Raw genomic sequence first — 15,516 nt, 5'->3', positions numbered from 1 at the left:
TTTCAAGGGAGTAAAGAGAGCCAAGGTAAACTGGTTACCAGCTGTAGGTGGGAAACCTGTTCTTCGTTACACACATCTACCTTATTTGAATAGCTACTCACCAGCAACAACAGGCCACATAACAGATATTTAAACCTAGGGATGAGAAGAGAATTTCAAAGACTTCACTCCAGGGTAAAATTGTTGAATTAGAATATATTAAGAAATCAAGAAAGAGTCACCTTTCCCACTACCAGTGTTAAATAATATAGCAAAGATGTTTGAGTTATCACCAATTATTGCTATTGTGAATGGTCAGTATTTTTATAGCTCCCTTAATTCCTTCAGTTCAAAATGTTGACCCCTGCAGGGATGCAGGATCTCATGCAGCTGTACAGGCATAGATGCTGCATAAACCCCCTTGCAGACAATTTTTTGTTGCATTCTGTGTTTACTTGCACAGCCCAATTCTCTGCATGCCCTGCATCCTGCATTTTTTCATTGTGTAATATAACACAGCAACCCTTCCATTACTTCTTTATTTAAATGATTTATAGCCCACTTTTTAAGCACATGCTTCACAAAGCATCTCATAACATAAATGCACATACAAAGCCAAGCACAATAAAAAAACCATTTAAAATATTCATTTATAATAAGACTAACCCTGAAATCCATTGGCAAACAATGAAACTGTAGCAATAAAAATTCAGATGGCTTCAGCCTAGCAGCCCATTTATGACCCAAGCTTTTATTTATTTATTTATTTATTAAATTGACACCCCACCCTTGCTCCCAAAGGCACTCAGTTTAGCCCATCAAGAGCGCCATGGGAAAAGTAGGTCTTCAAAGCTCACTGACAGGATATAAGGGATAAGGCTTCTGAGCAGACTCTCTGATGTAGATTTTGAGGTACAGGTAGCCTGGCATTATTAAATGACATTTAATGATGATGATGATAATCTAGGGTTGCCATATGTCTGGAATTTCCCAGACATTGCCGGGATTCACCCGTCGGAAACAGTGCCTGGGCGGAAAACACTTAAATGTCTGGGAAAATACAGACGTATGGCAACCCATGTAGGAAGTGTAGATTTTGGCGAATTTACTTAAAAATAGGTCAAAAACTTCTCTTTCCCTCTCTTGTGTCTGGATTTTCACTTTTTGAAATACGGCGATCCTAGGCCAGTGGTGAGAAACCTACTGGTTATTTCTGAGGGCCACACTCCATTCCCAAGGGCCACATACCAGTGGTGTTGTTGGGGTCAGAGGCAAAGGTGTCCTGAGGGCCTCCACCTCTGGTGTAGGTGGTCCTTTAGCTAAATCAAATTGCTTGGGGCTTTAAAGGACACATCCAGAACTTTGAATTGGGCCTGGAAACGTGCTGGCAACCAGTGCAACTGACCAATATAGGTGTAGCATGCTTTGACCACCTGGCACCCGTCAGGAATGGGAGGGTGGAGGGTTAATCTTGTGCCAGTTACGAGTTTCTGATCAGTCTTGAAAGGCAGCCCCTCGCAAGAGTGCAACTGCAGGAGCCCAACTGGAAGACGCCAGTGTATGAATGCAACGTTGTAATTAATTTGCCGCACGAATATATCAATATAGAAAAGGCCTCAGTAGCACCCAGATTCTAAGCACAAAATTGATTCAAGCCCCAGTACTTCCTTATTCCCAAGACTGCTTTAATGCAGCAAATGCTAGGCTTAGCTGTATTTTGCTTGGTAATGTATGAAATAAAGAAGTGTACACAAAAGGTTAATTAGAGACATCATTACTTATTACAGTTTTGGGTCTTCATTGTATATTTATGGTTTTTTTAAAAAAAAAACTTTCACAAGAAAATAAAGTAACATACATCAGAGACAGCCATAATTACGGCTTCCCTGAGTAGCAATTAGACTATTTCTAATCAGACGCTTTCCCTATTTCCGGGTCCACGATAGTTGAGCAGGGACACAGAGAACAGAACTCTCGGGCAGCGCAGTAGCCACCTCTTTAAACGCAAGGGTCCTTCTAAGAGAGGAAGTGCTCGCACTGCGCATGCTCCTTCCTTTCCAGCGTTCGAGCCTCTTGCCGCCGCCACGGTAAGGCCTTGCTCTGGCCGTCCCATCTTCCTCGCATCGCCCCCATCCTGCGCCTGGTCGGCCCGGCTCCTCACTTTGCTACGCATGGGCGCCTTGCTCTTCCTCCCTGCCCGGCTCGTTTTGGCCGGAGGGGAGTCGGAGATGGAAAACGGGGCATGGATGCGGGGCGGGGATTGGGTGCCCTGCTGGAAGGCGGCAGTTTGTTAAGCCAGGCCGCGGCTCCTCTAGAGTTGAAGTTGGAGTGCGTGTGGGCTTGGGAGACTTAACACTAGTTTAGCCCTCGCGCCCGTCTCCCTCGAGGAGCACGTGCATGGTATATAAGAAGCCGATCGTAAAATGGAAGTTGTGTGTCCCTGAACGTGTTCTGCAAAGAAGCAAAGCAGGGAGTGGTGAGAGGTCGTTTTAGGGCTTTAAATGAAGACAGAGGCTAATGATAAAAATGGGGACTTTGCTAGGGAAGCTTTTATGTGAAACTATCTTAATAGCCTGGTATTATATGCATATTTATTTGGAAGAAAGTTGCATTGAGTTGAATGGGGTAAATAAGTATACAGTATCCAAGATTACAGCTTTCAAGTGAAAAGTTCTCAATATCATCGAACTTTACTCTTGCTGTAATGGTTAGTGGAGGCTGCATAGAGCACCTGGTTTATATGGAACTTGCTTTTCTGAGTATTCTGCATGGATGTTGCCAGAGAAAGTGTAGGTCAGTGCAAAGGGTCCCATGTTCAATTCATATCAATATTTTAAAGAATCGGGTGGAAGATGATGAATAGAGAGAATACTTTATGATGAATAGGGTTACTTCCTGAGACACTTCATGCTACTGGACTAAATGGACAAAGTCTGATTTGGTATAAGGCAGTTTGCTATGACAGGTCTTGTCTAGCGTTGCTTAAAATTGAGGTATACAACGTTTTAATGTAAGCTTAGTATGCATCTTTTCTTTCATACTCTTCAGCTTCCAACAGAGTAAAATAATGTACTAGATTACTTTGTACCATTTTCTTGAGAAAACGTGTGTGTGTGTCTTAACTTTGAACTAAAAAAGGGGCGGCTCTTTAAAGTTTAATCTATATTTTCCTGCAGATGTTGATGCCTAAAAAAAACCGCATTGCCATCTACGAACTCCTTTTTAAGGAGGGAGTGATGGTAGCTAAGAAAGATGTTCATATGCCTAAACACCCAGAACTGGCAGACAAAAATGTGCCCAACCTCCACGTCATGAAAGCAATGCAGGTAAGGCACTGGCTTTCAACTGGTAATGTTGCACCCTGACGTTCAGTGACTTGCACCAGCATCACCAACATTTTCTGAATGTTGTCCATTTTTTAAAAAAATAACTCTAACCAATCCAGGTCAAGGCTTCTGTGCTTCTAATAGTTGCATAGAAGAAGTGAGTGCAGGAAGTGCAACTTTCACCTCCCTGAAAGATCTTTGCAGTAAATAATTTTAAATTGGGTCCTATGTTGCCAATTGGAATTAAGAGTGAGTTCTGAATCTGAAAAGGTTGAAAGCTAGGCTAGTAAGGTAGGGAAGCCTAAAGGTGCCTAACAGTTTTATTAACATAGTGGTAGGAAGAAAGGGAATACCAAATACTTGCCATATTTTACAGAACACTTACATAAACATTGCAATCTCATTATACAACATAATCCATCTTTTAAAACTGGCGATGATTCGTTCCCCTCTCCCCATCCCTAACAATGAGCTTCCTCCCGCCTTTGCCACTAATGTTTGCATGTAGAGTTCAAGATGTAGAAAGTTGTTAGTGTTAATTAACGTTATTAAGAATTGCTGTGAACAAATAAGTACTAACAATAATTACAACTAGACTTATATCTTCTTAGTCTCTGAAATCTCGTGGTTATGTGAAGGAGCAGTTTGCATGGAGGCATTTCTACTGGTATTTGACCAATGAGGGCATCCAGTACTTGAGGGACTATCTCCATCTGCCGCCTGAAATTGTGCCTGCCACCTTGCGTCGCAGTCGTCCTGAAACTGGACGACCCCGGCCAAAAGGTAAGCTTTAATTCACATTACTTGCTTGGATTTGCTGTTGACGTAGTGTCCAGAATTCTTTCCTTGGATGAAGCAAGAATTACATTTTGGCAAAAGCACTTGGATTTGTGAACGTGATTCTCACAAAGTCCTCTAGCTCTTAAGACTAGGACACAAACATTTAAGTATTTCTGCTGGGATGTGCCTTCAACTATGTGAATGCACCGTTACAGAAGGGCAAGTGTCTGATAGGTTGCAGGTACTATGAGTTCAACTTGTACAAATTACTAGGCTATTGACTTTAGGAATCAGAATTGTTGAGTTGGAAGGGACCTCAAGGGCCATCTAATCCAATCCCCTGCAATGAAGGAATGAACAGTTTCTTGCATTCATTTGTATTTTGCTAACTAAGACTCCTTACCACTATTCATTTCTACATCCAAGACAGCTATATTTTATTGGAGCTAAATTAAGGGAAGCCTGACTTTGCCAAATACATTTCAGGGCTGGAAATGGAGGTGTTTCATTATCCTTGTAGGTGTGAATCTATTGGAGACATTGTATGTTAGAAAACTCTACATTTTAATGAAATGTTTCTAGGTTGTCCAGGTGAATCAGTCCAAAATAGTCTCTTTGGTCATATAAGCACGGTCATAAGAATGATACTGGTCAGACTGCTAACTTTTGTTTTGCCTTGAAGAGAAAATAATTTAAACTTGCCACATCAAGGCCATGTACAGTTTTGAACTGTGACACATTCAGCAGAGTTCTGTTTGAATTTATTTCCTATGGTTTTTACACATGCTTTGCACTCGCATGTTGACATATTGAATAAACTTACAGGCAGTTGTATACAGTCATACCTTGGAAGTCGAACAGAATCCATTCCGGAAGTCTGTTCGACTTCCAATATGTTCAGAAACCAAAGCGCAGCTTCTGATTGGCTGCAGGAAGCTCCTGCAGCCAATCAGAAGCCGCGGAAGCCATGTTTAATGTTTGGGTTCCAAAGAATGTTTGCAAACCGGAACACTCACTTCTGGGTTTGCGGCACTTGGGAGCCAAAACGTCTTAAGTACCAAGGCATTCAGGATCCAAGGTACGACTTTACTCGATTAGGTGATTCTTACATATTTGATAGTGCATTCAGTTATTAGTGGAGTGTTGCTGCTATAGATTCATCTGTCACAATAGCATAGGTCTCTCGGATCTGTTTTCAGGTTCATCCAGCTGTAAGCCCAACTATGTACAGAATTTTGACCATAACCGATACCCAATAGATGAAAATCTAGTCTGGTTTTAAATGTACAAGGGAGGCAGCTGCTTGGGATACAACAGCCATGTACTGCCTGCTTTATGACAAGTGGTTTTGTGTGTATCAACTTAACTTGCCAATAGAGAATTCACTGTAAGTTTAGCATTCAACACTACCAGGAATTCAGGCCCACAGGTTGAAGGCAGTGACGGTTGCTCATGCCTCAAATAATGCTTAGATCATAGTGAAGGTGGTTGTTCTGTTTTTAAGTTCAAAATGGTTAAGAGTGGTCCAAATGGATTAGCTTTCAGCTGAACTATTAAAAAAATAGCACTTTTCAAGGGAGAAATGTATTTGGTATTTTTGAAGTCCTTTACCTTGTAATAAAAATGTTTTATCAACACACTGGTACACAATGTGGTTAATAAATACTACTGACTTAATTTTAAATAATATATACATTTTTGAGGAACAACTTAAAACCCTATGACTGTTAAGCAGAAAGCTTCTTGATTGATTTGTCCTGTTTTTACCTTTTCAGGTTTGGAGGGTGAGCGTCCTGCTCGCCTTACACGGGGAGAGGCTGACAGGGACACCTACAGACGCAGTGCTGCTCCTCGTAAGTGTTTAAAACAAGAGGTTAACCGGTCTCTGCCATTGTTTTCTTGTATCTAGCTTTTCATTCATTTAAAATAAGATAGTATTGAAGTTTGGAGGAAATACAGCACGTATTGGCTAGCCTTGGGAACCAGCCAAAACATGGTTGCTGGTACCTAGGAACCCTCCCCTATTGGGAGTTGGACAGTCTCTGAATATGAGCACATGAGCAGGGTAGTGCAACACAGCCCTAATCCTGGGCTTTTGCGATAATCCCTCCAGTTGTGCTTTGGAGTTATGCTAAGATAAAAAGTGAAGTGTGACATAATGGTACAATTCCCCTCTGCTTATATTCTAAACTGGTGGGAAGGTTGGCTGGGCTTGTCAAGCTTCCCAGAGTAGGAAAGGGATGCTGCCAGGGCAAGAGCATTTGTAGGGCAGGAATATTGTATTTATGCAATCAACTTGCATAAGTAACATATGCCTAAATAATGTCATGACTGTTAGCATTCTGATACTTTAAAAATGCTTTCAAAGATTATAGATACGTCTCTACGTGGTACTCCTTGTCTTGAATAATGTGGAGTGTTTTTTCTTCTCAGCTGGTGCTGACAAGAAAGCAGAGGCTGGAGCTGGGTCAGCTACTGAATTTCAGTTTGTAAGTATATATAGAATATTTTATTTTATGCAAATGCTTAAAAGAACATGTAAGCGCCTCTGGCCAAAATCAGACACTTTCATATCTTCCTTGTTGAGTTGGCAACAGTATTGCAGGCACAATTACATGTATTTCAGGCTTCTGTTTATATTGCTGGGGTAATAATATGGATGGCACATGCTAATAAAGCTATCTTCTGAGTCCAATATGAATTCTAAAACAGCAGAGGGTGATGATGATTAGGCAGCATAGACTCCAGGCAAACTGTAGTCATGGGCAGCTAGTCCCACATAATAACCCAGAAGCAGGCAGATGTCCCCATTCCATTGAAAAATGCATCTGGCTAGTTTGGGGTCACCAATGCAGATAGAAATGGGGAGCCAAATATTCATGGGCAGTAAGTGCAGGTGTCTTCCCATGTGAGAATCTCTCTTGCTAGAGTTGCTGGATTAGACAATGGGGACAGCTGCTGAATAATAAAATAATAGCAAAATAGCTGAATAATAAAAGATAGCAAAATGTTGCCAGTGTAAATCTGGGATTAATATTGAGCTACCTAACTTTCTCCCAAGGTTTTTCATTTGTTGGTTTTTTACATTGTCACGTTGCACCTTGTAAACTCTTTATTTCCTGACCTAACACAATTTTATTTATGGCAAATTGATCCCTATGCAGTATGCATGCCCTGCCAGATAAATGCTGGTGTTTTTCAACTACTTGATAGCTTAAATGCATTGCTATGCAGTGTATTCACTTGTCCAATTTGGTGTAGAAATTTTGATAACACTTGATCTAGGCTCTCATTGACTAGAATAATTGAACTTGTGTCTGAGCTACAGCTTGCCTGCTTTTCACCTGCATGCTCTCCAGGCCTTCTTTATAGATAAGTGCCTTTGAATGGCCTTCTTGTTCATATAAATGATGTTTTGTTGCACTTTGGCCCCCATTTTGCCTATCTTAGAATTCAGGTAACTTCTGTTATTTTTAGCAGTGAGAAGAGGCAGTGATGAATCATGCCAATGAATGAAATGTGTAGTAGTAGTTGTTGTGGGTGCACTGATAATGTTTTCTTTTTCTTTTTTTGATTTACAGAGAGGTGGCTTTGGGCGTGGACGTGGTCAACCACCTCAGTAGAAATCTGTTGCTGTTTGGTTGCATCTTGTGTATAATAAATAGGTGAAAAATGCACTTTGTAGCTTTGAATCATTTAATTATGAAGCTTAATGGGTGAAATATTGCTTGTTTTAAAATGTGGAGGATAAACCCCAAAACATAATAAGAATGATGTGTAAGATGACATGTGGTATCTTGACTATTTACTTTAAAAGACAGATATCAAATTCTTGTGGCTCTTGTAAGACTCCTAACTTGAAGAAAATTGGGAAAGGATTTCTTGATGTCAGAGGGATTAAGCATTAACTGTTGGCATACTTATCTTCCTTATCTTATGGCCATTCTTCCCTGATTATGTTCCCCATCTAACTGGAGTCTCCATATTAACCTCTTTGCATCTAGATGCAATCATCATTATCTTGCCTCCTGAAATTTGATTAAGTTGTGAAGAATGAATTGAAATTTTATATGCAATTTGTTCTGGGCTTAAATTTCAGGCTTGCATAGTTCACAACTTCGTGGATTGATGTGCCACTAGCAGTCAATGTAATCATAGTTGGGCATCATTGTCCCACAAAAAGTAAAAGCAGTCATTAACACTATTTCTTGCTTGACCTTGGTCCTGTTAGGGGGAAAAATCATCAGAAAAAGTCAAACAATTTAATGGGACATACTTCTAGGTATGTTTTGTGCATAGGATTGCTGTATTGGCATGATAGTTGTTTTTTAAAGCTTTGATTAACAGGACAGGCTGCTATATTTAGCAAGCTTGTGATTCAATCAACCGAGCATAAAAAGCTTTGCTACAGTATTGGGATGTATTTGTAATTGGGGGTTGTTGGAAGTATAGTCTCTCCTGTCCCTGAGTCTTGGTTCCATCCATTAAACTCCACAAAGGCTCACAATCTCCACTTTACTGATGGAGAGCTGAAACTGAGATAGTGGACCAAGCATTTGCCAGTAACAACCATTTGGAGAGAACTGGGGAAAAAAGTGAGCAGTAAATATATGAAACCTTTTCTATTTATGAATTAGAAGTGTAAGGTACTATAGAATGCAGTTCTTAAATAAGGTTGCCAAAGATCTAGGCAGTATATGGTTTCACCAGTAGATGCTGAACAATGTGAAAGTAGGGTATGATTTTTTATATATAAAATGAGTATAGCTGAGTTACGGCGTTTAGCATGCCAACTGTGTTTGCCTCTTACTATTTAATACCCATTTTGCATAGGAGAGTGTGTGCTGTTGTAAAGCTGGAGGAAATTGGTCTAGTGCCTAATACAGTGGTACTTGTAGTTGTGAACACGATCCGTTCTGGGGTGCCGTTCGTACCCGAGAAGTCCGCAACTAGAGCGGCACTTCTGCGCAAGCACAGAGCGCGATAGAGTGCTTCTGTACACGCATGGACGGTGAAGGATTTGCCGCGTTCGCAAGCTGAAAAGACACAACACAACACAACACGAGGTATGACTGTACTGGGCAGTCCTTTACATGCTTCTTGCATATATCTCGAGAACCATGATACCATAGGTGCTAATGACCTGCTTTTTGCACAGTGTGGTGGTGATATCCTACTTATAGGTGTTACTTTGTTCTGGGCTCTTTAGAAGTCTGGAGACATTGGAAATCCCCAGCTTTCCTTTTTGGTGTGACTTCTTCTGATATAAGGTGTTAAGGCGGAATGAGATCTCTGAAGACCATGCTCTCAGCCCTTCTGTTATTTTAACATTTATATTTCACATTTTCTCCAAAAAAATCAATGTGGTGTACATGGTTCTCCTCCCTATTTTATTCTCATAGCAACCCCGTGAAAGATAGGTTACGTTGAGAGACAGTGTCAGGACCATATGCTTGTGAAGATAGGCTTAAGTATGTGAGTAATGACCAGGGTTTTAGGACAGTAACAAATTTACAGTTGTGCATTGAGTACAGAATTTGGTGTCTTGAAGAAATTTGCATTGTCCTTTTAAAGGACTAGATAGAGGTTCCAGTGGTGAGGCAGGATTCTGCTTCTCTGCATAATTCCTGGTCCCTTCTCAAGACTTGCAAAAGCAGAATAAATCACAAAATGCATACAGTATATACCAGGGTGGGAAATGTAAGGTCATGGGGCCATATGCAGCCCTCCAGGCCTCTATTGGGAATCTTCCCAGGTCACGCCCCACTTTCCCAGACCACATCCCTCACAGACCATGTTAAGCTGCCTGATTAGAATGTGTCCTTAAACAAGCCTCTTGCTTGTCTGGGTGAACAATGGAAATATGCATGAGTGTAGAAATCTGACTTGTGTTGCTGGAATATCTGCTTTGACCCACACACTTTTTCTGTTAACCCTGTCCACACTGGCATGTAAAACCTAGAAGTTGCCCATGAAGGAATGTGGCTCTTGAAAAAGGTTTCCCATCACTGATTCGCACATACACCTACCTCCCAGAATTCAACTCTTGACTCTCCCCAACTTGCACAGAGCATAATAGCTCGGCATGTTAACTTTTCTGTGGTTGGTAAGTAATGTTGTGCTCCAACGCAACAAATTTTATTCTTTTCCAGCATCATTACTGAATTGCAGTTAAACACAATATTAACAAGGCTATAACAAGAAGTCAGATATATCAGCAGGCAAACATGGTTTAATGTTTTCTCTCTGCATTTTGTATTAGGGCTAGTCAAAATACACAGTGAGCTGCAACTATTTTCAGATTTGTGTTGCTAGTTTTAAAAATGTGCTCTCTGCTTAGATAGGGAAAGTTGGTATGCTTTCTAGTACTAGGTAATGAGATGGATGTCTAGAGGGCATTTCTTTTGCTGCTTTGTCAGTGACAGTCTGGTGGTTTTAAGATTTTTTTCTAAATCTCAAAATGCTTTGAGCTTTTTGTGCTCATGGAATTGTCTACTGAATCAATATTGGGCTAAATATATCTTGTGTGGATTGCATACTGTGGCGTAATGCTCCATTAGGAAGTGTTTCCACCCATCTCAGGATGTCACTGAGTTGCACTAGATAAACCCACATGTAGCATGATCTGAGGCAAATGAAAACATCCCCCACTTCCTGCAACACAACATTGATCTCCAGTTATTTTCAGAACAAGATGAGGGCCCATCCTATGCACTGGGTCTGCTTTCCATTAGGAAATGCTTCTCCCCCAGCTGGTACCTGGGCTTGTGGCCCAAAAGCCAGCTGGAGAAGGAATTCAGAGGCATCCTTATCCATTAATGGAATCATAATCTGGAAATCACTTTGTTGGTGACAGCAACACTGAGCTTTCCAGATTCTTGTAAATAATTTACAATTTAGTACTATGACTGTTCTTGTAAATAAACAGTCATAGTACTAAATTGAAACCCTGTTGGTAGGTTCAGTTTGTAGACTCGGTATTATCACATCTCTTTTCCCTTAAAGGGACATGTGTTAGTGTGTTTCAAAACGTTTTGGTGCTTATTTCAAATTTAGGGGATATCTTGTACCTCCCAAGTTTACTGCCCTGTCCTGGGTAACATAGGGCTTCATAGTATTCAGTCTTTACTCGTGGATCCTCAAGGAGGTGGCCTTTAAGAAATTTTACGAGGACTTCAGTAACTTTCATTTCCCCAGGAGTTCACACAAGAGATTCAATTACTGGACATCTCAGTTGCTTTCCTTTACCAAGTAGAATACACCACAGGATCCATTTGGCTACAAGGCAATCTACACTCCAACTGCATTTATTTTTCTTTCCTGGACAAGGACCTAAACTTGAACTCCTCCCACCCAAATACTCTTAAAACTACACTGAATGAAATTCAGTGAAAATGAATTTCAATGAAATGAAGGAACAGACTGACAAAGCCAGATGAACCTAGGAGTTGCCTGCAACAGAACAGTCCCAGAAGAGAAGGTGACAGAACACCATTAATCGCCTATAGCTTTCAGCTAAAAAGATTCTGACATTGGGAGCTCATTCTGTATAAATTACAGGTTTTGGGTAGTAGCATTCTCACAGAAACTCGTAAGGTCAAGGTGGGGGAAACCTTTTTCAGCTTGAAGCCTGCATTCTCTTCTACATAAACCCTTTTCTATCCTCAGTCCAGGCAAGCAAGACATCAAAGTTAAAGGAGAAATTCAAGCAAGCCAAAAACTTGAGGGTGTGAAGCAGGGCTGTAGCTTGGGGAAGAGATACCGACAGAGAGGCCTGGAGGGCTGCATTTGCTGACCCCCACACCCAGTCTGAGGTTCCCTACTGATGTAGGAGCTGGGCATTTTTTGTTACTTAACTTTTTAATTGTATACTGTTTTAAGCTATTTGTATGCTGCTCAGATATTTCATATGGTGGAAAGGCTGATATCAGTCTTGCAAAATAAATCCGTTAGTCATACCATCAGGGACTTGCCTTCCAGTGTGAAATGCCACATCATCTACCAATAATGACCTTTTGCTTTCCTCACAAGTCACAAAACAGGTTAAGCTCTCTGAAAAAGAATAAATGGACACAATAGTAATGTTCAACTACCGGGGGGGGGCATATTTAGGGTGGCCAGGGCACACTCCTGTCATGGGTGCTGCTTTAATTCAGTACTTCCTTCAATGGGAAGTTCTGGTATGAAATTGTTGAATTAGAATTTCAGTAAATCTATTCAGACTCAATGAGGGTTGTGGGCATCATTCCTATTTAGGTGTTTGGTCCTAATAAAGGTATTTAGGGAAGGTGTTTAGGGAAGTTTTTAATGTTTGAAGTTTTATTCTGTTTTTAATGTTTTGTTGAAAGCCACCCAGAGTGGCTGGGGAAACCCAGCCAGATGGGTTGGGTAGAAATAATAAATTATTAACTATTTTTTTTCTTCCAGTAGCAGCTTAAAGACCAACTAAGTTAGTTCTTGGTATGAGCTTTCGTGTGCATGCACACTTCTTCAGATACGATACGTATCTGAAGAAGTGTGCATGCACACGAAAGCTCATACCAAGAACTAACTTAGTTGGTCTTTAAGGTGCTACTGGAAGAAAAAAAAAATTTTGTTTTGACTATGGCAGACCAACACGGCTACCTAACTGTAACTGGAATTATTATTATTATTCTTACCCTATTGTAGATTACTGTTACTACCAGCTACTGTTGTTGTGACACACTAGTCTTGTAGTATACATCTGGGTTTTGTGTAGAAATGCCACTTGATTGGGAGAAAGGCTCATAAATTGTGGAACTTCCTTCCAAGTAAATCCATGTATTAGTCTTTAAAGGTACACAAGCACACAATAGAAGTATTGTGGTATAACATACATAGCTGACCTGAAATAGTCTCGCTGTCATTCAAAGGCAGCACTGCCTTTACATTGTGGTCAGCTAAATATAATTCTTAGTGCAAAAGTCTATTCTTACTTTACATTTCCCCTTTTGGTTGCAGCGTATACATGTATCATCACTCTAGATATAGTCTAGGATTTTAGTCATCAGTTATAAGTACAATTGTTTTGGCTGGTGTTGTAGTTCATTCTTTAGAATTCTTTGAGTTTCCCTAACAAGGTTAGCTGCTGTTCAGATAACATAGGTATCATTAATGCTACCCATTTTGAAGTTGCGCTTTATGAAGTCAACAAGAGGAACTGAAACTTATAGGGCATAGGTAGTCAGCCCCTCTGGCATGCATAGACACTCAATGCTATGCTTTTGCAGGGAATTGTAGGCCCATGTGTATCCCTCGCATTCCCATTCCCATCTCGCCTTCCCTGCTGTTCTTGGTTAAGGGACATGGCATTCAAGCTCCTTTTCCTTGACTGAAAAGTAAAAACAGGTTTAATGGAGAAATGGAGGGTATGCACAGGCTTCCCATTTAATATAACAGCATGATGCAGTGTCAGCATATCATGAAGGCAGGAGGAAGAAACAGCTTTTACCTCCTATGCTATGGGAATCCCTTCAGGTTTGGGCATTGTGTCCACAGTGGACTGGCAGAAGATCTCTTATTTCTGATTTATATGGATGCCTGCAACAAAGAAAGGCTGCAATCTCACATACACTGAACCTAGGAGTAAATCCCGTTTTATTTAAATAGGGCTTCAGGATTGACACACATAGGATTTCACTATAAGCCATCAGTATGTTAATGACACTCGGTTCTATATCTCCATAACATCTGAATCAAGAGAGCTTGTGTAGGTCCTGGACTAGTGCCGGGGTGCAGGGTGGGCTTGAATCCTGTCAGGATGAAGGTGCTGTGGCAGTGTGGTTCTTGTGATTCAGAAAGCGGCCAGCTGCGTGCACTGGATGGAGTTGTATTTCCCCTGAAGGAACAGGTATGCAGCTTTTGGATCCAGCTTTGTCAATTGAGGCCCACCTGGCCTTAGTGGCTAGGAATGCCTTCGGCTCATATGACAATTGCACCAGTTGTGGGATAGCTTAACCACAGTAGTAGTAGGCAGGAACTAGATTTACTGCACAATGCTGCAGCCCAATTACTGACAGGAGTAAGTCCCCCTTCCACACTTGCTTGGAGAGCTACCTTGAACTCAACAGCTTGGTACCAGTTTACAAAGGATTGCCTTACCAACATAAGTGCCCATTTTGATCTGTAGAAGTGATTCATTTTGATAAATGTATCTACCTGCTTTTAAAGTTTTGAGTTTATTGGTATTAGGTATTTTTGTATTGTTTCAAGTAAACTGCTTAAGAGGTTTTTGTTGATTAAGTGATAAATAAATCATGTTAAATAATAACGAAATGTTTGCATGCTAGACAGTACATAAAATCTGTACTTTTAACATGGGGCCATTGTGTCCACTTAAGTTTGGGGGCATTTTTGACCTATAAAACCTTATGTGACTCAAGGACCACCTCTCACCAAAACTAGGCTGGACCTCAGAACCAACATGGACCTTGCAATCATCATCTGGGCCCTTCCTCATGTGCTCCCTCCTCAGGAACTCCATAGGGTGGCAACACGAGAATACGACTTTTCAGTGGTGGTAACCCACTTGTGGAATGCTCTCTCTGGGAGGCTTGCCTGGTGCCATTAATACATAGCTTTAAGTGCTAGGCAAAAGCATTTCTTTTCACCAGGCCTTTGGCTCTTATCCTGGCCCAACTGCACTGGCTACCAGTTAGTTTCCAGGCCAAATTCAGAGTGCTGGTTTTGACCTATAAAGCCTTAAATGCTTCAGGACTGCAAAATCTCAAGGCCCACCTCTCTGCATATTAACTGACCTGGACCCTGCAATAATAATCTGAGGCCCTTCTTCGTGTGCCTCCTCTGTGAGAAGTCTGGAGGGTGGCAACACGAGAACGGGCCTTTTCTGCGGTGGCTCGTTATACATCTTTAGGTGCCAGGCGAAAACATTCCTCTTCAAGGCCTTTCCCTAACTAAACAATCTATGGCCTTTTAAACTGTGTGTAGGGCGGGATTTTTGTTGTTGTAGTATGTTTCTTTTTTTTATATTGTAAACTGCCCTGTGGTTTTCAAATAAAGGGTGGTATAGATATTTAATTAATTATTACCTGTAGCCTCCTTGAGTGGATGGGATATTTTAATCCTGCCTTTTAAAAATAGGATTCTCTTTTAGATTTGTCTTTGGTTTTCTTTTATGCCAGTTTTAATGTGTTTGTTTATATATTGAGTTACCTTGGTAAAAATGAACCAAAAAATTTAATAAATACTACTGATAATATAACTATTATTATTATTATTAACTGAGGGTTTAAAATATATTGCAGATATAATAGTAAACACATTGTCAATGTTTTTAATTTTTTATTTTATTACTGTTGTTTGCTGCCTTGGGCTCTTTTGGGAAGATGGGATAAAAATGTACTAATGCAAGAAAATAATAATGACATCTGCACACCTTAAGAAAATAAAG

General features: G+C 40.6%; 1 protein-coding gene across 1 annotated transcript; it reads left to right on the top strand.

The window, feature by feature from the left end:
• The first annotated feature begins 1,956 nt into the window (after positions 1-1,956).
• RPS10 (ribosomal protein S10) lies at positions 1,957-7,762 on the top strand. Its single transcript, XM_053393039.1, has 6 exons — positions 1,957-2,066; positions 3,156-3,305; positions 3,917-4,088; positions 5,861-5,938; positions 6,519-6,574; positions 7,667-7,762. The coding sequence occupies exons 2-6, from the start codon at positions 3,156-3,158 to the stop codon at positions 7,706-7,708; spliced, it is 498 nt and encodes a 165-aa protein (XP_053249014.1). The 5' UTR covers positions 1,957-2,066; the 3' UTR covers positions 7,709-7,762.
• Positions 7,763-15,516: the final 7,754 nt, after the last annotated feature.

The sequence above is a fragment of the Podarcis raffonei genome, chromosome 6, assembly GCF_027172205.1.
Source record: "Podarcis raffonei isolate rPodRaf1 chromosome 6, rPodRaf1.pri, whole genome shotgun sequence".
NCBI classification, from domain to species: Eukaryota; Metazoa; Chordata; class Lepidosauria; order Squamata; family Lacertidae; genus Podarcis; species Podarcis raffonei.
The sequence above is the reverse complement of the archived record's forward strand: the minus strand, read 5'-3'. Positions and strand labels throughout refer to the sequence as shown.

What these genes read in the sequence shown, in the direction of transcription:
- RPS10 (XM_053393039.1), top strand. Translation starts at nt 3,156, where the DNA reads ATGTTGATGCCTAAAAAAAACCGCATTGCCATCTACGAACTCCTTTTT. An exon ending in ACGTCATGAAAGCAATGCAG is followed by an intron (nt 3,306 to 3,916) that starts GTAAGGCACTGG and finishes ATATCTTCTTAG; the next exon opens with TCTCTGAAATCTCGTGGTTA. An exon ending in CAGACGCAGTGCTGCTCCTC is followed by an intron (nt 5,939 to 6,518) that starts GTAAGTGTTTAA and finishes TTTTCTTCTCAG; the next exon opens with CTGGTGCTGACAAGAAAGCA.